The sequence below is a fragment of the Hypomesus nipponensis genome, chromosome 26, assembly GCF_054491055.1.
Source record: "Hypomesus nipponensis isolate SF chromosome 26, ASM5449105v1, whole genome shotgun sequence".
NCBI lineage: Eukaryota > Metazoa > Chordata > Actinopteri > Osmeriformes > Osmeridae > Hypomesus > Hypomesus nipponensis.
This window is the reverse complement of record NC_140386.1, coordinates 10,015,156-10,035,000: the sequence shown is the minus strand read 5'-3', so window position 1 is coordinate 10,035,000 and position 19,845 is coordinate 10,015,156. Positions and strand designations below refer to the sequence as shown.

The window sequence follows — 19,845 nt, the reverse complement described above, 5'->3', positions numbered from 1 at the left end:
TTGCCGATGATGTCATTCAGAAATGACTTCATTCTCATGTGTGGGTTGGTATGAAAGCGAGAGGGGTATGATGTCACCTTTATTTCTCCTTTGTGGATAAGTCTGTTTGCTCGCCTCAGCAAAGTGTCTCTTCTGACACTGTCTCTATAGCCATGGTTGGAAGAAAATGTAATCAGAAAATGCTTTATTGGACTGCTTCCTTTTATATTGGACATTGTATTACCCAGGAATCCAGGATGAGCATATAAAAGCTATACAATAGAGAAATGTTGTTTCGATAGTTTTATGCGTTGACAACAGAACAGTGCCGTGGCTGTGACAGAACAACACACACACACGCACACGCACACGCACACACACACACACACACACACCATCAGTCTTTATACGGGTTTGATTTGAGTGTGGTGAGTTGTTCCGTGTAAGTGAGTCATCCTGTACAATGCATTGCAACACCTTGACAGCACACACCTACACTGCTGCTTTCATTGGAAGTTAAGATGTTTCAGTGATAACGATGAAGAGGTCACTTGTCACTGTCAGAGATGTGACAAGCGCACACACACACACATTTAGTCATTTAGCAGACGCTCTTATCCAGAGCGACTTACAGTAAGTACAGGGAAATTTCCCCCGAGGCAAGTAAGGTGAAGTGCCTTGCATGGACAGGAATCGATCCGGCAACCTTCTGATTACTAGCCCGATTCCCTAACCACTCAGCCACCTGACTCCCTAGTTTCATTCTACACACATTCTACACTCATTCGTTTGCATTTTCAAATCATTCCTTGCTGTTGCTAAATTTCCATGCCCGTTTTTCTTTGTGCAGAACGCATCCGTCCTTTGTGATGTGTGGTCACAAACATCACACAAACAGCCTCTTCACGTCTCGAGGTCTCAGAGAGACTAACAATGTGGACTGTCAGCTGCCCTGTAAAACCCTGTGACGGCTTCTCCCCAACCTCTCGACACTGCATCATGAAATATGATTCAAATTCACAGCACTGTCTTCTGCATACAGAAACAAAGGTGTGCTAAGCAGTTCCGGAAGAGGAATTGCTCCACATATTGAATCATGTATAATATACAACAGATGTGATAAATCATTCCGACAATGAGCTGGACTATCAGAGTTGCCATTTGGCTTAGCCTACGAACCGAACTCACCTCTGATGAAACGCACATCTATTATTTAGCCGCACTGACTCACTCTCAGTACATGTCAAAGGAACAGGATTTTCACTTGTTTTTAGCCAGTGGCAAAAATCTGCTATCAATTTTGGGGGGGACAATTATATACCATTTTCTCAAGAGCAATTCCTAAGGGGGACACCAAAATTACTGCTGTAACACAGGCTACATCGAATATGTTAAATGTAGGCTATATTATCAATATTATTGAAATGTCCTAATGTTTACAGCAATATATTGGGGGGGGGGAATTATATTTTTCCCAGGATGGGGGGGGTTGTGTCTCCCCGGGATTTCCGCCTATATCTTTAGCACAACTTTGGCGTTGACAGGAGAAGTCTTGGGAATCGAACACGACGTGTTTGCAGACTACAGGACGAAACCACGGACTGGATTCGCACTTTTGTGTCTCTGATTCATTGTCTGAACCAACACCGTAACTAAGGGGCCTGCTATGTTCAGATAAACCTTTTCAGGACAATACTGGTATTCTGGGGAACGTTTATCTGGCTAAACCAGAGTTTTTTTTCACTTTCATTCATGTTGAGCATGGCTGTAATATTATTGTGACGCCACACAGCCAGTGAAAAAGGTGTGTTTTTTTATGAAGTTTTGTGGAAGTCAGTGGATTTATGTGGTGTTAAGAAGTAGATTAAAAAAAACAATCCCTGTTTGACTGGTGCTTCCATTACTGCATTTGCTGATGCGGCACATTCCTCATTACTACAGTACAGCACAACAATCCGCAGGAGTATTTAAAAGGGAAATAAATTGAGTAAATCATTTGGTGGCTTGTCGTATTCAGCCCACACGACTTCTGTGGTGGAACAATGTTATCCTCCTCCTGTAGTCTTTCTGCGATCCAAACTTGAGGGGAAAAACGTCCTCTCACTTTGCAAATGTGACAATATTAAACAGAGACCATTTGACAGTTTTGTTTCTTATTTCATTTTGCAAAACTATTCATAATACTTACATTTTTCGCTTTATGCCTTGTGTGCCTTTGACATCACTATGAGATCATCCTGCTGAAAAGTAGTTTCCCTGGCGTAGACACAATACTAGCCAAGACAATGCCTTCTCTGCTTGCATATTAAAGAGTTATGGTATACTAAATCGTATTCAAGAAGAACATAATTGTTTATAATGTTTTGAAATATATACTGTAACATAGTTATAGACAAGAAAAATAACGGCTACGCAAGCAGGACAACTGGGATAGCAAGGGTGCGCAACTCGTGACGACATAGTCTCTCAAACCCCTCCCTCTGTCTGTTAAGAGTCTCGCGTGTGAAGATCGCAGACGTGCGGACACTTCTCTGTGACAGGCGGGAAGAACATTTGGGAAATATTAAGAAGACAGGAAAAGCCTATTGGTAAGTACGGTCATGATAACGGGTAGATTTAAGAAAACTTAAAGGACTTTCACTCGTGTTGCCCTCTTCCAGGCTGACACACCAGTTGAAGAATACTTTAACAAGTAAGGACACACTATAGTGTCTACCATGTCTACCTGTCATTTCAAGCTAACGTTTTTTTGTAATTTTGTCCTTCTTGTAAAACGGTCGGTGGACGCATTTTGATAAGTGCCCATGGGCGCACAATCCAATACATAGTTGACGTATCGGTGTTTGTGACAGAGGACAATTTGGCTGAGATGTTTTTTTTTTTTTACAGTTACAATATTAAAGTCAGTATTGATTCTCTACGATTCTCTTTTAGTTTATGTTTATAAACATAGACAACACAGTGAAAAGGTGTTGATGAAACAAGCGAACATCATAGTAGCATTCTACGTGTACGAACGGATCTCCGGATCACTTCTAGGCTGGAGGTATCGTTATTAACTTCTTATTCGTGTAATTTAGGGAGGAGTTGGTTCGGAGCTTTAGGAAAGTCGCGCGCTTGGTTGAGCGTTTGGGGCTCGCGCTACAGCAAAACTGGGGCTGGGGGACGTGGATCTTGGAATATCCCTGAGACAGACCGCGGGGCGAATTAAGTCACATGTCACCTGTATGTCGTAAGCCCTTTTGGATCAAGGCTTCATCCATGTGACCTTTAAGCCCCCCTCAGTTTGATAACATCCTGATAGATAGATGCTAGGGGCGCTATAACATTGAATAACACATCACCAGTTGTTGTTGTAGTGCCTCGGGTCACAGATGCATTTGCATTCTGGGATGCACTGTTTTGATGCAGTATCCATTAATTAGTGAGTAGAGGCACTGACGTGTGCTATGTTTTTGCCGATAATGTGATCCCCCTGCCGGGCGCTCATGTTCATTGTGAGAGTAGGGTTCCTAAACAAGGGTCATACTTTGTTAGAGCGGAGCAAACTGATTGGATGAGCTGTGAATTGTTCCAACACAAAGTGTCTTAGTGCATCGGAGGGGAAGATCGGGCGCTTAAATCATCCTCAGTTGAAACAATTTAAGGAGAAAATGTATGGAAAATTTCTCAGACTGCGGTGAATCTAGAAATGTGGAACAGAACAAATCGCTTTTTGTTAATGTCTGTGCTGTTACACAGGAAATTACTTTGAAAAAAGTCGTCAGTGAAGATGGAGATGGCGTGGAACACGTGGTTTATGAAACGGCTGAATTAAATAGGATTGTTTTTTCCCCATTTCCCATTTTCTCCTCAATAAACTAGAAAGTAAACACAGACGAAAAATTGGTGATTGTTACCATCTCTGTCTTTCTGCAGGTTTGAACTAGGGTAGGGGTCTCCATCACAGATCACTGGACATAAAGCACCCTCCTCCTCCTCCTCGTCCATGAGCTTCATCCCAACCTGTACAGAGACAATGCTCTCTCCCCCATGACAACGATGTGAGTATGGCACTGCATTATGGAATAATCCAAACAGCATTTGAAAAGTGTCAACTTGAATTGGTATCAGGTGATTGGTTTATCTGGTTGTTATATAAATCCTCAGCTATCATGTGTATTGCGATTGCATTCAAATTGATAGATAATATGGAAATGTTATGTTCCAGTGACTGGTATGAATATCTTTCCATTTCTAACGTCATTTGGAATAGTAATTGGAACCCAATGTGAATAGAATGTGTGTTAAATAATTCATTGCATCCCTTCCGATTGTTATTGTCTTAGTATGCTGCTGTTCTGCATCCACACTTTGGAGGGGGAGGATGTTTTGTGGTGCAGTATGTCTCTGTGATTCAGTCACCTTTAGAATGGACCACTTACGTGCTCTGTCTGTTGCCTGTGCTCTGACGAAGACAGTGGCATTATTACCTAGCCTCCCTCTTTCAAACGCTTCACCATTCTGCTGTAGAACAAGGTTCCATCACTGGGTTATTCATCTGTCCCTCCTCATTGATTTGGACTCTCTCTCTTTCTCTCTTTCTCTCTTTCTCTCTCTCTCTCTCTCTCTCTCTCTCTCTCTCTCTCTCTCTCTCTCTCTCTCTCCCTCCCTCCCTCCCTCCCTCCCTCCCTCCCTCCCTCCCTCCCTCCCTCCCTCCCTCCCTCCCTCCCTCCCTCCCTCCCTTCCCCCCCCCCCCCTCCCTCCCTGTAGGATCCAGTCTGCAATGCTGACATTCCTGCTGCACACACTCATCCTCTCCCATGGTAAGTTCCAAATTGACCTACTGTCCCCCTGGGCACCCTGTTTTCAGTGAGACAACGCAATTCCCAGCTGTCTTTTTAAACTAAGCTTTCCTTCAGCCTATAAAGAAGAACAACGTTTCCAATAGCGCCTGTGGAATTCCAGTTGAGCGGCAGCTCAAAATGTGTACAATGACCCCTGACCCCTGTCTGGCATTGCCAGATCCTTATTCCAGTGGAGTCTGATGGTGTGTGAGGCGTTGTGATCATGAACCTCAGCTCTCTGTCTGTGGAGGTGGAAAGTCATGAACACACTTCATACCAGTCGATATCATCCCACATGGAAACACAGAAAGATATTTCCCCAATGCACCGTAGCTGTCTTCATGAGATGGAAGACTTGTGTGTGTGTGTGTGTGTGTGTGCGTGTGTGTGTGTGAGTGAGTGGAATGTGTGAAACACTTTTCTACCCATGTTTTTTCTCTCCTGGGGAGGTTAATGTACAGAACACCCACACAGTGACTAAAGTGTACACTATGCCCTGCATCCTATGGTTTTCTAGTATTATGTACTTCAAACACAATGCCTCTTGCAAAAAAGTCAAAATCACCCAAATTCAATGATTAAAATCAAATATCCACACTACCTTTGGCCTTTGTTCGTAATACATCCTGAAACCAAACCCCAACTACCTCATGGTAATTAGAAAGCGTAACAATGTATAATGTCTAAGTGTGTCTTTGACATGAAATGTCAGATGTTACTACTGATTTCCGTGCTAACCTGATGTGTCTGGTCCAGGGGTTGTGTGTGCGGAGCCAGAGAGACCACCATCTCCAGAGGAAGCAGACCTTCCATGGCAGTCCCATCTCTGCTGTGACACACCAGCCCCCCAGCCCCCCCAGCCCCAGCCCCTCCAGCCCCACCCCACCCAGCCAGACCTATTGGACTCAGGGAACCCCCACAGCCCCTGCATCTACTCCACCAGCACATCATCTGCTCGACCCCCCACAGAGAATCAAGGTAACCCCCATCCCCTATCCCCTATCCCCCCTCCTCCCATCCCTCGCCTTAACGCACCGCTCTCTAAGTGAAGAGGTGGGGGTGGGGGGAGAGGCTCTGTCTGCGCGGCGTAGACGGCTGCTGCTAACACAACAACACTGGGGGGTCAGATGGCTGAGCGGGTAGGGAGTCGGGCTATTAATCAGAAGGTTGTTGGTTCGATTCCCGGCCGTGCCAAATGATGTTGTGTCCTTGGGCAAGGCATTTCACCCTACTTGCCTTGGGGAGAATGTCCCTGCACCTACTGTAAGTCGCTCTGGAAAAGAGCGTCTACTAAATGTAAATGTAAATGTAAACAAGAGAAAAGGAAAGCAGCGAGGATCAAAGAGACGCGGGGAGGTGGGTTTCGACTTCATATCGATAGCGAGGCGGCGTAACGCATGCTAATGGTGCCTGCTGGCCCCGTCTGATTGGTCCTTGGCGTTTGGGCTGAAAGCGGTGGGACTCACAGGCCCTACAGACGGAGGGACAAGTCACAGAAAACAGTGGAACTGTGTGAAAAACGTAATTTTCTGTTTCTTGACCATAATAAAGTCCTATTTGGTCTTATAAGGGCAGTACTAGGGGAACCTGAAGAGTGTCTTCATGACTGCCTCAATGTTTTGTTTTGTTAGCTTGTGATTATGTGAATGCTAACACGCTAATTACATTTATTTCCAGTCTGTTTGGATATCCAGTGTGTAATTGACGCAAGCGGGGAGAAAGTCATTTGCCGACTCAAACCTCACAAAGGATCGTCAAACTCCACCGCCGGGCTCACCGCAATTACCTTGTGGCGTTTGGCGTGAGTATCAGATTCAGTCTGCTGGTGAGGAACCAGCTTTACCCATTCAGCTGGTTTCATCTTCCCAGCATTTGCTCAAAGACGTGCTTTGGGTGCGAAGAGCGCAGGTTGGCTTTCGATCAGTGTGTGGGTGTTTGCGTGTGTGCTCTGAATGCCGGTCTGCTCATTTGACACCTGGGGGTAAAGCCTATGTGAGTAACTGGGTCCACACGGGTGGGGGCGGGGGCAGATTATTGCTAGACTGATAACACATCGACACTGGGGTTACCTTCCTCCTGGACACACCAGAGCACGCTGCTACACACTGAATGCTGTGATAACAGAACCCGGAGTTCCCAGCATGAGGAACCTCCTTCTGATGTGGACTCCTCAAACAGCTGCCTGATTGAACTGATCAGTAACTTACTGCTTTAAAATCTAAAATGAAAGAAACAGAGGCAGGCTTTTTTAAATTAACCAGGTTATGTAACTGACACTAACTTTTAATTTGTTTTTTGAACTTGTCTCATTCTGTGTTCTTCGGTTTATAACTATGTGTTATGCTGCTGCCTGTCTTGTTCTGGTCGCCTTTGAAAAATTGATTTGTAATCTCAATGGGACCTTCCTGGTTATATAAAGGTTAAATAAAAATAGATAAATAAATGAGCAGACTTGGCGGTCGAACGTGTCACCCGGTGTTTGTGTGCTTGTGTCTCCCTGCTGAGCGGCATGCTGGTGTTTTCAGATGCGGCGAGGAGAGAGAGGGCGAGCTCGTGAACGGGAGTGGTGCCGTCGACGGCGCCGGAGCGCGTCCCTTCGGGTGCTCCATCGCCGTCAGCGCCGTCGTTGTGGCAACCGTGAACGTGTCCGGAGCCGTGGCCTCCCCGGTGCTGCTCTGCTCCCGTCCCGTTACCGGTAAGGACGTGACGCCGATGTTCCAAACTCTTGTAGCCGCACCCCCTTCTCTTCTTTGCGTTAGGGTTCGATCATTAAATGTCCTGGAATTATTAATCCAAAAGTCGTTTGCAGGTGAGCTAATATGAGATTTAGCATTAGCCAAGTGTCTTGGTGCCCTGGTACACTTAATACGATAGTCTCTTTGATATCGCAAGCAAATGAAATGTGGTTATTGGTTTATAGGCCAGTTAGAGACTGGTGAAACTGGTGGTGAGTGAACACTGTTGGAGTGGGCTTGCAAACACACACACAAGAATACATATGTGTCTCCCTCCACACACACGTACACACACACACACTATAACTAAGTGCTCTCCTTGTATCTGGAGCCCGTGCAGGGTGAGTGTGTCCTGGGCCTTCCAGAGAGTTCAGTGAGTCCACTCTGCAGCCTCACGGCTCCCTGCTCCCGCCTCCACACCTCCGTGTTTGCAGAATCCCTGAAAACCATGGCGATGACGCCCTGTCCCGCGTGTTTGCTTAGAGTCTTTGTGAGCTCACGGCTGGTTCAACGGAACATTGCACACTCCTCTTCCCATCCCACTCTCTATGGTCTCACGGTGATTAGAGTTTGATTGGATATTTCAGTCAATGGATTTCCCATTTCTTTGACATCGTTCCAGAATAATAGGCTTTCCTGAATGACCGCTTGAGTCCAGTGATGGCGTGTCCCATATGTGAAGCTATGTTCACTGCAGGTTCCTGATGAGATTAAGAGTTGTTCATCCGTTTTCTCCTCCTCAGTCAGTCAGTGACTCTCCTCTGAAGCTCATTAACTCTCTGCTGTCTTCTTATTATGACAAGTCTTTGATTGTTTTGTGTCTCGTAATAATGACACGTCTCTTTTGTGTCTTGGCTGAAATTAAACCGTCCCTTATCTGTGTCCCGCAATTATGGTACGCCTTTAAATTTCTGTGTCACGTAATTCTGACACCTGTCTCTCTCTCTCTCTCTCTCTCTCTCTCTCTCTCTCTCTCTCTATCTCTCTCTATCTCTCTCTCTCTATCTCTCTCTCTCTATCTCTCTCTCTCTCTCTCTCTATCTCTCTCTCTCTCTCTCTCTCTCTCTCTCTCTCTCTCTCTCTCTCTCTCTCTCTCTCTCTCTCTCTCTCTCTCTCTCTCTCTCAGCTGGGCTTCTAAATGACTATAAGGCCAATCACAAAACACATATTACTATAAATAAAACAGCCGGCAAAGTTTGATAATGAATAGCTGTCTCTTATCAGCCATAACTTGACAGGCTGTGTCCTGATTCATACGGGTGATTTCTGAAATATTGACAACACTGTCACGAAGGGCAAGACGATATCGATCGCCCTCCTGGACTGATGTGCAGGGATGTGGAGAGATAACTGGATATACTGCCACGAGGTTTGGTCATCTTGGAGAGCGGGAGAGCCTTTTCAAATGTCTTTTTAATGAAAATATTGGCTATGATATAAATCAGTGCTTTTGTCTAGAGGCCATAGTATCCACTGAACAGAAGGTGTTGACCTAATCGTGACTGTGTTTCCTCCTGTGGGTTTGTTTACCCTGAGGGCAGGGCTGAAAATCACGTTGGTGAGATTTGTACATGATAAAGGATGATGATGTGTGTGTGTGTGTGTGTATCCTGCAGGTAATCCAGACCTACCAGTGAATGTGGCACACAGCGTGACCCCTGATGGAGACCTCCTGCTCAGTTGGAGTTCTTCCCCGCTCCACCCCGGGCCGCTCCACCCCGGGCCGCTCCACCCCGGGCCGCTCCACCCCGGGCCGCTCCACCCCGGGCCGCTCCACCCCGGGCCGCTCCACCCCGGGCCGCTCCACCCCGGGCCGCTCCACCCCGAGCTGCTCCGCTACGCCCCCAGCACCCCCTCCGCCACCTGGAAGGTAGATACGCTCAACATCAGCAGCAGTAGAACACACACAACGTAAACATCAACACAACGTATACATTAACAAAACGTATACATTAACACAACGTATACATTATCACACCGTAAACATCAACACAACGTATACATTAACAAAACGTATACATTAACACAACGTATACATTATCACACCGTAAACATCAACACAACGTATACATTAACACAACATATACATTAACACAACGTATACATTATCACACCGTAAACATCAACACAATGTATACATCAACACAACGTAAACATCAACACAACGTAAACATCAATACAACGTAAACATCAACACAACGTAAACATTAACACAACGTAAACATGAATACAACGTAAACATCAACCCCTCCAGGGCATAAAATAGTCCATCAGCCTGTCAGATTATGGACCTAAACACAAACGTAAAACACTTTTTTATTGATGCTGAATAATTTATGCTACATGCTTGTATCATGTATTGCTCATAACCTAATGCTTGTGCTTGTGTTTATTTGTATGTGTATGTGCGGGTGTGTGTGTGTGTGGTGTGTGTGTGTGTGCAGCATATAGAGGTGACCAGGGAGTCCAGGCTTGCCTTGCTGGACCTGAGAGCGGAGGCCCCCTACGTGGTCCAGGTCCGCTCCCTCGCCCCTCCCCCGTCCTGGGGCCAGAGTCACCCCGTCCTGCTGGAGTGTAAGACCTTTACCCTCCTCACGTCTCCTGTGTTTGCACTGTACATGACGCAAGCCCTGCCCCCACCGTCCTCCTGCACTATCAGCTGAGGGTGTTTGTCCTCAAACACTGGCTGTGTGCAGTAGCTGACAGGATAAGCTCTTCTTCCGTGTATTTGCATTGAAGAGGGATTAGTGTGATGGGTACTAGTGTAACCATCTTCGCCTGGACGGTTTCATCATGATAATCCTGTATTTATTAATTCAAGAGATTGCAAGTTTTGACAGGTTTTTGAATGGAATGGGCCATTAGAATACTTTGCGTAGGAGTCACCGCCGACATACAGGACTGAGTCATGAAGCTTCTCTTTAGGTACTGTGTTTGTACTTGCACGGAAGCTCCTTTCACATTCCAGCGTCAGCATTTATTGAGATCGTACCTCAAGATAACGTAGCACTTTGTCTCTCTGAGAGTTAGGGCCCTGGAGAAGGTCCTCAGCTGGCTAACAGCTGGACACGACCTGGCCTCTGTTGGGGAATTCTTTTTAAACGACAGACCGAGCTCGTGATTTATCGTGGTGATTCAATCTCTGACCTCCAAAATGATCTATAGAGAATGTGCTTCAGCTAAACTATTAAAAGGGTTCACATTCATTAGCCTGAGCCACGCTTGGGGGGTTTGTCTCAGTGAGAGGAAGAACAACAAGATGAAGGTCTGCCTCCCCCATCCCCCTGCCCCCCCAGCCCTCCGCCCCTCTGCCTCCCGCCCCCCAGCTCCCCTGCCCCCCGCCCCCCTGTCCCCCTGCCCCCCCCGCCCCCCTGTCCCCCTGCCCCCCCTGTCCCCTGGCCCCCGCCCCCCTGTCCCCTGCCCCCCCTGTCCCCTGGCCCCCGCCCCCCTGTCCCCTGCCCCCCCTGTCCCCTGCCCCCAGCCCCCCTGCCCCTCCAGCACAATGCGAACACTGTGTCTGATGGTACTGAAGGACACAGCTGCAGGATAGCCTATCCTAGCTTTTTAAATTAAGATATTCATGATTGTTCTCCTACCTTTGTTTCATTGTACTTGGACAAACGTAAACAGATTAATTGTAGCTTCTCTCTCTCTCTCGCTCTGTCTCTCTCCCACACACACACAAACACACACACAGACAGACACACACACTTGTCTTTCTCAATTCAAGGTGTTCCCACACCTGTGACATGCTGGCTTATCAGTCCATCTTTGAATGAAAGGATTTGTTTCGCTGTCCATCCTTCCACAGGGTACTACATACACAATGCATTTCCCTTTCGTTAAATCTTCCCCCTTTCTTTCCCATCTGAAAGAACAATCATGTGACATTAAGTTGTTCCTGGTGCATTGCTAATTGGCCTTATGTGTTTCCCCATGCAGGGAGAGTTAACGTTTTCCTCTAAGTAAATCCTCCCTGGCCGTAGTTGCCATGGTACCGAGCAGGAACCCTTCCTGCTCCGACAGAACGACAACACAGAATAAACAACGACACAACTAGTTGAACAGCAGTTTGTGCTTCCCGGATATGGAATCGGCAGAGTTGTTGGCTTTTGAAGCGGTCTCTAACTCTGCTCGTGTCCCATGTTTGTGATGAGGCACCCTGTGTTTGGTTTCAGACGAGAGCTACTTCCCTGAGAGGATGGTGGTCCATCGTGGGGCTGAAGTGAGTGTCCGCTGCTTGTTCAACGACTCCGCCGCCAACTCCAGCACCTCCGTCTGGTTCCTGAACTGGCACCTCCTTCAGGTCCAGCCCGTGGTGGTCAGCGGCAGGGTCAGCCAGATCACCCTCCGGCCGCCTGAGGAGCGGCTGTACAGCACGCTGCAATGCCACCAGACCAGCGCCGACAAGTACCAGTTAAAGGTTCCCTACGCCAAGATCTACGTCCAAGGTGAGAATCGATAACGAGGCAATTAGAACCCGCTCTTCTAGAACCCAGTGTTTTAGAACCCACTCCCTGTTTGTTTTTAGGGGTTGAGGTTGTGGTTTCAGTGTCTTGCATCCTTCTCTGCTTTAGGAGCGCTCATCGATATCCGCTGTGTGACCAACGGAGACATGGACCGCATGACCTGCAGGTGGAACAAAAGCCACCTGGAGAAACCTGCCTTTTTCTACAGGTAAACTCCACGCAGCAAACAGAAAGACGGCAAGCGAAACAGGCAGCTGCGACTGCAGGACATGACACATCGTGCCTAGCTCAGGGCTAACGATGTCTGGTATCCATCTACACCCACGGACTCTTAGGGCGTGGCCCACCGTTTACCTCCCCCTCTCTTTCTAACATTCTTTCCTTCATTCTTCCTTCTCCAGGTTGGAAGCTGTGACCTGTGACATCATGGAGGAGGAGGGAGAGGAGGCGGCTCGGAGCATGGAAGGGGGAAGTGAGGTCAACGGGACAAAGTGTCAAACCGTGGAGGAGGAGGGGGAGGAGAGGAGCTGTACCCTGCGGCTGCTCAGATACACCTACTGCTACAAGCTGTGGCTGCAGATCCAGTCAGAGGACGGCCCCGTGAGGTCACGTCCTGTCTACGTCACGCCCATTGAAAATGGTGGGTCGTCCGTACTCGTCGTCATCTCTCGTCTCTGACGGGAGAAATCTCGTGAAAATAAAAAGTTTCCCTGTCGTGCCTCTGACCCATGTCCTCTCCCTCCGCCCCCCTCCGCCCCCCTCTGCCCCCCTCCCTCCGTCTGTAGTGAAGCCCAGGCCTCCGTCACGCGTGGAGGCGGATGTTTTGCCAAGCAGGGTGCTGAAGCTGCTGTGGCTGCGTCCCAAACTGCCCCTGTGCGACTTCCAGTACCAGGTCCGCTATCGCCCCGCCCTCCTAGAATGGCAGGTGAGCAGCATAGGCCACACCCCCCCGGCCGCAGGGGCGGAGTTTCATGAGACGTTAGGAAACGTCAATGCCGGAAAGCTGTCCCAGCTAATAAAACAAGCCTATGCCCCGGTGCAGATTAAAGAGCAAGAGATGTCGCTCCAAATCCAATCTCCTGTGTAGACTTGCTTGTAAAATTACAGAACCTCCCCCCCCCAGTCTGAGAGCTCGATCCAATCACATCCTCTATTTCCGTTTTGAGCTGTTTCGTGTTAGCATTTAGAGAAAAACCACCTCACAGTCACAGATTAGAAAAATTGTCTGTGGTTATTATGGGATGTCTGAGTCAGTGTCGGTGCGCTTGCAGGAAGTGGGGCCTGTGAGTGAGGCAGGGGTGGAGGTCCCGGTGTCTGATGTCTGCGGGGTGTACCAGGTCCAGGTCCGCTGCAGGCCCACCACGGGTACCGGCTACTGGAGTGACTGGACCGAGACGGTCAACTCCAAAACCCCCGACCACAGTGGTAAAGTATGACTCCATTTACAGCATAACTCCATCTCATCACAAGACTCCCCTTGAGTGGGCTAAAAGCTATGACAACCCCTGAAAATAGAAAATAGAAGACAAGGTAGAAAAGGAACGTGATTGTGAATGGTCGACGCCTTTTTTAAACTGCTAATGCACTTACTTCTATGTGGGATTCCTTTGAACCATAACACACACACACACACACACACACACACAGGTGGGCCCTATAGTTAGCATGATCTTACAAACTGGTCTCTTCTCTCAGCTCCCCTGCAGGGTCCAGATTTCTGGAGGATTCTGGAAGAGGACCCAACCCTGAACAAGACCTACGTCACCCTGCTCTTCAAGGTACACCTAGTCGTTGGTACCACGTTGCATAAAATCATCAAATAAACTAAGGATGCAGCCATCTTTCCTTTCCTCTCCATGCATATGCATTGAGACCTATACAACTCCAGACTATAGAAACAGCTCTTTAAGGACGTCTGTTATACTGAGAGTGACAAACATTTTCCTTTGTTTTCGCAGCATGTCTCTGCGGTGGAGCCGTCCTACTGTGTAAAGGGCCTTGTGGTACAGCACCAGGCCTCTGGGGGCGCTGTGCTCAGGGAGCAGATAGCCCTGGTTCCTTCCCATAGGTTTGAATGGAGGGAGGAGGATCACACAGTGACGGTGGAGGCCCACAACCGCTTGGGGTCTTCCCGTCACAACATCAACATGACCTTGGACCGACACGTCAAACGTGAGTCGGAGATATTTCTTGAAGGTGGCATCATTGAGATGTAAGAGGGTCAGATGGCTGAGTGGTTAGGGAACCAGGCTATTAATCAGAAGGTTGCCGGTTCAATTCACCCGGCTGTGCCAAATGACGTGTTGTTGAGCAAAGCACTCCAGCCTACTTGCCTCAGGGGGAATGTCCCTGTACTTACTGTAAGTCGCTCTGGATAAGAGCGTCTGCTAAATGACGTAAATGTTTGAGGGTGAGAGCATGTTGTTGTCACTTAAAAATCCATCACGCCAGCAGCCTTAGCATGTTTTACGATAAAAGCCCTGATTGACTGTGAAAGAGATGGTTTCTAATGGACCTCAGAAATAAAGAGCTCTGGGTCATTGTTGTTCAGGATGAGAACATTTTTGTCGCTCTGGTTTGTGCGCACACCCAGAGTCTGAGCCCTTTTCTCCTCTGCGTGTGCAGGTCCGTGTTTGCGCTGGTTCAGGGCGTCCCTGGTGAACAGTAGCTGTGTGGGGCTCTCGTGGGGTCTACTGCCTAACAGCTCCGCCCCCTGGTCCCTGGTGGTGCAGTGGTCTGCAGCCAGGATGGGGGCCCAGCACGGCCACGGCCTGGCCTCCGAGAGCAGTCTGAAGTGGGCCAGGGTGCCGTTCACCGACCGCGTCTTCTACCTGCACGGTACGCACTCCAGACCTGGCGCTTCGTCTCTCTCAGGAGTGGGTTGGCGCCCTCTAGTGGTGGAACTTTGATACGTCTTCTTTGACTCTCCCCAGGTGAATTCTACGGCTCTGAAGAGTACGAGTTCATCTTGTACCCCATATTTGTGGACAGAGAAGGAGAGCCGATGCACGCTAAAGGTCAGATTTACCACCAGAGGAGCACAAGCAATCCTAGGGTTAATCCTAACCCTATGCCTCCAGAATGCAACAGTATTTGATATTGCTGTTGTCAATGTTCTGTCCTCCCAGCCACTAGAGGCCCCCCTGCAGACTACATGCTCGTGATTATGATCACCTTCCTTGCTGTCGTCCTCTTCGTCACTCTCGTCATGTCCCAGAACCAGTAAGAAGTCCTCTCTGTGTGATTCTGTCGAGCTCTAGGCCTCACAACTATCTTGCTTCCCATAAAGTGCCGTTCACCTTTGACCTCTGACCTCGGTCTTGTTCCCAGCATGAAGAAGCTGCTGTGGAGGGAGGTTCCCAACCCCACCCACTGCTCCTGGGCCCAGGGGCAGGACTTCCGGAAGGTAATGACACGTTATTATTACCACACAAGCACACAAACACAGTTTTTAATCCGGTTGGAGATATAATTATTCTACTCTCTCTCTTTCTCTCCCTCTCCCTGTCTCTCTCCCCCTCTCTCCCTGTCCCTCTCCCTGTCCCTCTCCCTGTCCCTCTGCCTGTCCCTCTCTCTCTCTCTCTCTCTCTCTCTCTCTCTCTCTCTCTCTCTCTCTCTCTCTCTCTCTCTCCCTGTCTCTCTCTCTCTCTCCCTGTCTCTCTCTCTCCCTGTCTCTCTCTCCCTCTCTCTCTCCGTCTCTCTCTCTCTCTCTCTCTCTCTATGTCTCTCTCTCTCCCTGTCTCTCCCTCTCTCTCTCTCTCTCTCTCTCTCTCTCTCTCTGTCTCTCTCTCTCTCTCTCTCTCTCTGTCTCTCTCTCTCTCTCTCTCTCTCTCTCTCTCTCTCTCTCTCTCTCTCTCCAGGCGGACACCATCGACCACCTGTTCAGACCCCCAGAGGGTCTCCCCGCCTGGCCTCTCCTCCTGGTGTCCGAGACAATCTCTGAGGCGGTCATCATGGAGAAGACCGGCCCTCCCACCCCGGCCCTCTCCCCAGCTCCAGGCCCTGTCCCTGGGCAGGACCCCCCCAGAGGCCACCCGGGCCCAGCCCCCTCCTCCAGCCCCATCGAGGGCTTTGGTTCCGGGCTCTCCAGGACATCAGAGAGCTCGGCCCAGTCGTCCGTCACCTACGCCACCGTTCTCCTCTCCGACAAGCCACGCCTCCTCCACGCGCAGGACGGGGGGAGCAGCTCCAGCGACGAGGGCAACTTCTCCGCCAACAACTCGGACATCTCGGGATCCTACCCCGGGGGGCTGTGGGACCTGGACCCTCTGCGGACAGGGGGGTCCGACCCCCGGCGCTCCTGCTCCTTCAACTCCGTGGAGGAGTTCTCCGAAGCGTCGGAACAGGAGGACGAGGTGTTGGAGGGGGAGGGGAGGGGCCTGTATTATCTAGGGATGGGCTGTCTGCAAAAGGAGGAAGGTGAAGAGGAGGAGGAGGAGGAGGAGGAGGAGGAGGAAGGGAGGGTGGAGGAAAGGAAAACGATGCTTCTCCAAGACGTGGGTGTGGAAAGGAAGGCATCGTGGGTCAAGTCCAACTCTCTGCTTGGGCGGGGCGTCCCCGGGTTGGACTCCAGCGAGGGGGGGTCAGGTGACAAGGCAGGGGGTGTCGCGCTCTACCTGCCTCAGTTTAGAACTGCACCCAGCAGGCTTCACACAGAGGAAACCCTAGACAGCGCCCCCCAGCTGTGAGATGTTGGACTTGCTCCGGATGCTGCGGCTCAGTTTGCCAAGCCAGAATGGAAATGGAGAGGGATGTCGTAGTCTCTTCATGTCTGCACACAGACTCTCTCTGTCAACAACGTGGATGAAATGTATATCCATGGACTATCGTGCCTAAAGAATAAGTGCTTTCAGTCGAAAACGTCAGCTGTTATCTGTGTTCGGGGTCGGAAACATTTCATCAAGTGCTGCTCTACCTTCAGAAAACAGAGGAAGGGATTCATGAGGAAGGATAAAGGGAAGAAATAACCTGTCTTTCCTGGCAAGGTTTAGGTTCAATTTCCACTGGCTGCTATGGTCTCACCAGATTGGACAAGCATTACTGGGATTTCACTTCAGATGCAGATGCGAGTGGCTCTCAAGCTCCAACTCTACTGTGTCAGAGTGGCTGGTCTGAAATATGGCTTCAGGAGTGTTGCTTTTGAGACTGACGTCTCAATGAATGTCTCTCTTTGCTGTTGTATACTGTAACTACTGTATTTGAATGTTTGTTACAAAGTGCTATAAACAAAACATCTATTTTCACCATGCGTAATTTTCTATTGAAAGCTGTTGAAAGTCGTTGCAGGTTAGGACAAAAGAATGTACCCCATTTGCATCCAATGAAAAAAAAATGCGGAAGAAAGTTTAAGTGCAGTGTAATGTGCTTTCAGAATATTTTTGTGGTCAAAATAAAATATTTATTGCCAGTGTCATTGAATTATTGAGCGATGAATGTTTCCTTATAGTGGTGTGTGTGACCCTGAACTCCGAGGCGTTGTTAGACATAAAACTACTGGGGCACAGACCCCTATTCATATCCCTTTTTTTCTGTCAAGCTTGCTGCACAAAATGCACTATAGGCTAAAGAAACTCCGCTTGCTTAACCCACTTTACAACAGTTTCGGGACGCAAGTTTAAAATCAGCTTTGGAAGGGACATCAATAGTTAATGCAAGCACGCATATTTCCTTTGCATTCATTTAAACAAAAATACAGTTTTTTTTATTTTACAAGCGTTGATTGGGATACTGTGTTTATTTTTTCAGAGATTATCAATCTAAATGAATGCACTGACTAATAAAGTAAATAGTTATTACTCAAACTTTAAATTTTACTGGGGATGTGCCCCAGTAAAAAGGGTCTAACGACGCCCCTACCTGAACTGCTCGCGATGAGCGTTATTTATAGTATTAGACTACATGTTACAGTTATTTATTCTCCACCACAAAGACACAAAAGATTCTTAACTGCCCGGTGTTTTATGGAGATAAAGGTTAATCAATTATGCTGCCTTAAAATTACAACAAAACTGCCTGACTTGGGCTTGTTGGGTTCACGACCAAGTTTCAACAATCATTGCTGATTTAAACAAACGTTGGACGTGTTGCCTATGCAGTGGCAACTGGTTATTAGGGCAGCCCATGCCCCACCTGTTCACGTGTGAAAATATTAATACGCATGCTCAGAATGTTGGCGTGATCGATGTAGATCACACGAATTTGATGCCAAGTGGGGCTGACCACTATGGGGCTGGCAGCTGGTAGCCCCACTACAGCGTCATTTTGTATTTCAGACCTGATTGGCTGTCTGTCTGTGTGGCGCCAACATTAGTAGACAAGAAGCGGCTTACTGTAAGTCGCTCTGGATCGTCTGCTAAATGACTACATGTAAATGTAAGAGCGAGGAGGGTAGATTGTCTTAGCTAGCTTGTTAGCTTCACAAACGCCAGATAACTTGAGAAAATGAATTAAGTGGATTTCATACTCGAGTGACGGTCATATACCCTAGGTGCCCGTCAGCCACGGGATATTGTCATCACTCAAACTGCTGGTAAAAAATAACCGCAGGTTTAACGTGGAGTGGCTAACAGTTAGCATACAAAATAAGGCACCTTTCTTTCTCTTCAAGTGAGCCCTCATCCTCGGTGAGTGAAAGCATATATTATCATCATGTGGTGCTGGTCTGTGCATTGGTCATATTTGTGTGCTGGATCGATAGATATGGTGACGAGTGTTAGTGTGTCCATGCTTATCTATTAAGGTTGTTGTCATAGAGACACGTTGTGCGTGTGTGATTTGGTCATGTTTGATTCTGTTGCCATGGGATAAAACGTTTCTGCAAACTGAAAACGAAATGGCAATTATGGCCCAAAATGCAAGTAATTTTCTAAAGGTTTTAATATATATATATCTGAGAAACGTGTAATTACTAACTAGAAAACCGCAAGTTATTAAAACTTCAGTGTTCATGCTATTTGCTCACGTCAATTTCCTGTTCTAGTAGTGCATTTACACATAACCACCAGGAGATGGTGATCTTTATCAATAAATTCTACTCGATACTCGTTTGGTCGGTGTGAGATTTCAGCCATGTACTAGAGAAAAAAGACAAATCTAAACTCTTAACCCCCCCCCCCCCCCCAAATGTGGTACGTTTCCAAACTTTTTCCGAAGCTTTTTTCAGATGTTTTTCAACCTTTTCGAGAAAAAAAAATTCAAACCATCTTTTTTCCAAACCTGTTTTATCAAAATACATTTTTTTCAAAAATATTTATCACATACGTAGAGAAAAGAGAGGCGATTGAAGGTCATATAACATATGGATATTCACATAACAGGTATCAGAATCAGAAAGGGTTTTATTCGCCATGAAAGTTTGCATAGACAAGGAATTTACTTCCGACAGGAAGGTGCATACATTAAACGTATAGGAAACTTAAATATACTTAAATATCTGGTTCAAATGTTGACCAGATCGATTGAGCTGAAAATGGGAGAGTGCTGAGGACTGCATAAAGGAACAAAGGAAAATTGTGTCTTTTTTAATACATGTTTCATGAAAAAAAAAAAAAAGTTATTACGGAATGTGGAGACGAGGGAAGAGAGAAGGGGCTGGGGTGTAGCTGTGTGACGAAAACATCAAGAGGGATAATCACAATCATCGAGACACGGATCTAACGGAGGGAGATCAAGTGGGATTAGAGATGGAGTGATGGAGAGACGCGAGGCAGAGAGGAGGAGGGATTGTGGCACATGCATTCACGAGCGACCAACTCAGTTTGTCACTGACAACCCTGTCAGAGATTTCTGCCCCAGCCTGTGGCACTCAACCCCCTATGGAGCCATGAAGTCAAATCT

The 19,845-nt window shown here is 47.8% G+C and overlaps 2 protein-coding genes across 3 annotated transcripts in view; both read left to right on the top strand.

Annotated features, from left to right (window-relative positions):
• lepr (leptin receptor) overlaps positions 1 to 17,416 on the top strand; it is a 22,396-nt gene extending 4,980 nt beyond the window's left edge. The window contains exons 2-21 of one of the 2 annotated variants that reach the window (XM_084692421.1): positions 2,472 to 2,567; positions 3,898 to 4,022; positions 4,732 to 4,784; positions 5,562 to 5,783; positions 6,483 to 6,606; positions 7,331 to 7,500; positions 9,157 to 9,410; positions 9,985 to 10,114; positions 11,719 to 11,991; positions 12,118 to 12,217; positions 12,411 to 12,649; positions 12,795 to 12,934; positions 13,281 to 13,434; positions 13,705 to 13,787; positions 13,968 to 14,181; positions 14,635 to 14,847; positions 14,943 to 15,026; positions 15,138 to 15,231; positions 15,340 to 15,415; positions 15,870 to 17,416. In XM_084692421.1, the coding sequence (XP_084548547.1) occupies positions 4,012 to 4,022; positions 4,732 to 4,784; positions 5,562 to 5,783; positions 6,483 to 6,606; positions 7,331 to 7,500; positions 9,157 to 9,410; positions 9,985 to 10,114; positions 11,719 to 11,991; positions 12,118 to 12,217; positions 12,411 to 12,649; positions 12,795 to 12,934; positions 13,281 to 13,434; positions 13,705 to 13,787; positions 13,968 to 14,181; positions 14,635 to 14,847; positions 14,943 to 15,026; positions 15,138 to 15,231; positions 15,340 to 15,415; positions 15,870 to 16,697 (3,462 nt within the window). In that variant the 5' untranslated portion in view covers positions 2,472 to 2,567; positions 3,898 to 4,011 and the 3' untranslated portion in view covers positions 16,698 to 17,416. The remainder of the gene's footprint in view (positions 1 to 2,471; positions 2,568 to 3,897; positions 4,023 to 4,731; positions 4,785 to 5,561; positions 5,784 to 6,482; positions 6,607 to 7,330; positions 7,501 to 9,156; positions 9,411 to 9,984; positions 10,115 to 11,718; positions 11,992 to 12,117; positions 12,218 to 12,410; positions 12,650 to 12,794; positions 12,935 to 13,280; positions 13,435 to 13,704; positions 13,788 to 13,967; positions 14,182 to 14,634; positions 14,848 to 14,942; positions 15,027 to 15,137; positions 15,232 to 15,339; positions 15,416 to 15,869) is intronic. The other variant, XM_084692422.1, reaches the window with a different exon arrangement.
• A 945-nt stretch (positions 17,417 to 18,361) lies between these two features.
• The window catches only part of pde4ba (phosphodiesterase 4B, cAMP-specific a), a 112,503-nt gene continuing 111,019 nt past the window's right edge, over positions 18,362 to 19,845 (top strand). Inside the window, exon 1 of the mRNA XM_084692425.1 lies at positions 18,362 to 18,632. The gene's annotated coding sequence lies outside the window, so the exon portion shown is untranslated. The remainder of the gene's footprint in view (positions 18,633 to 19,845) is intronic.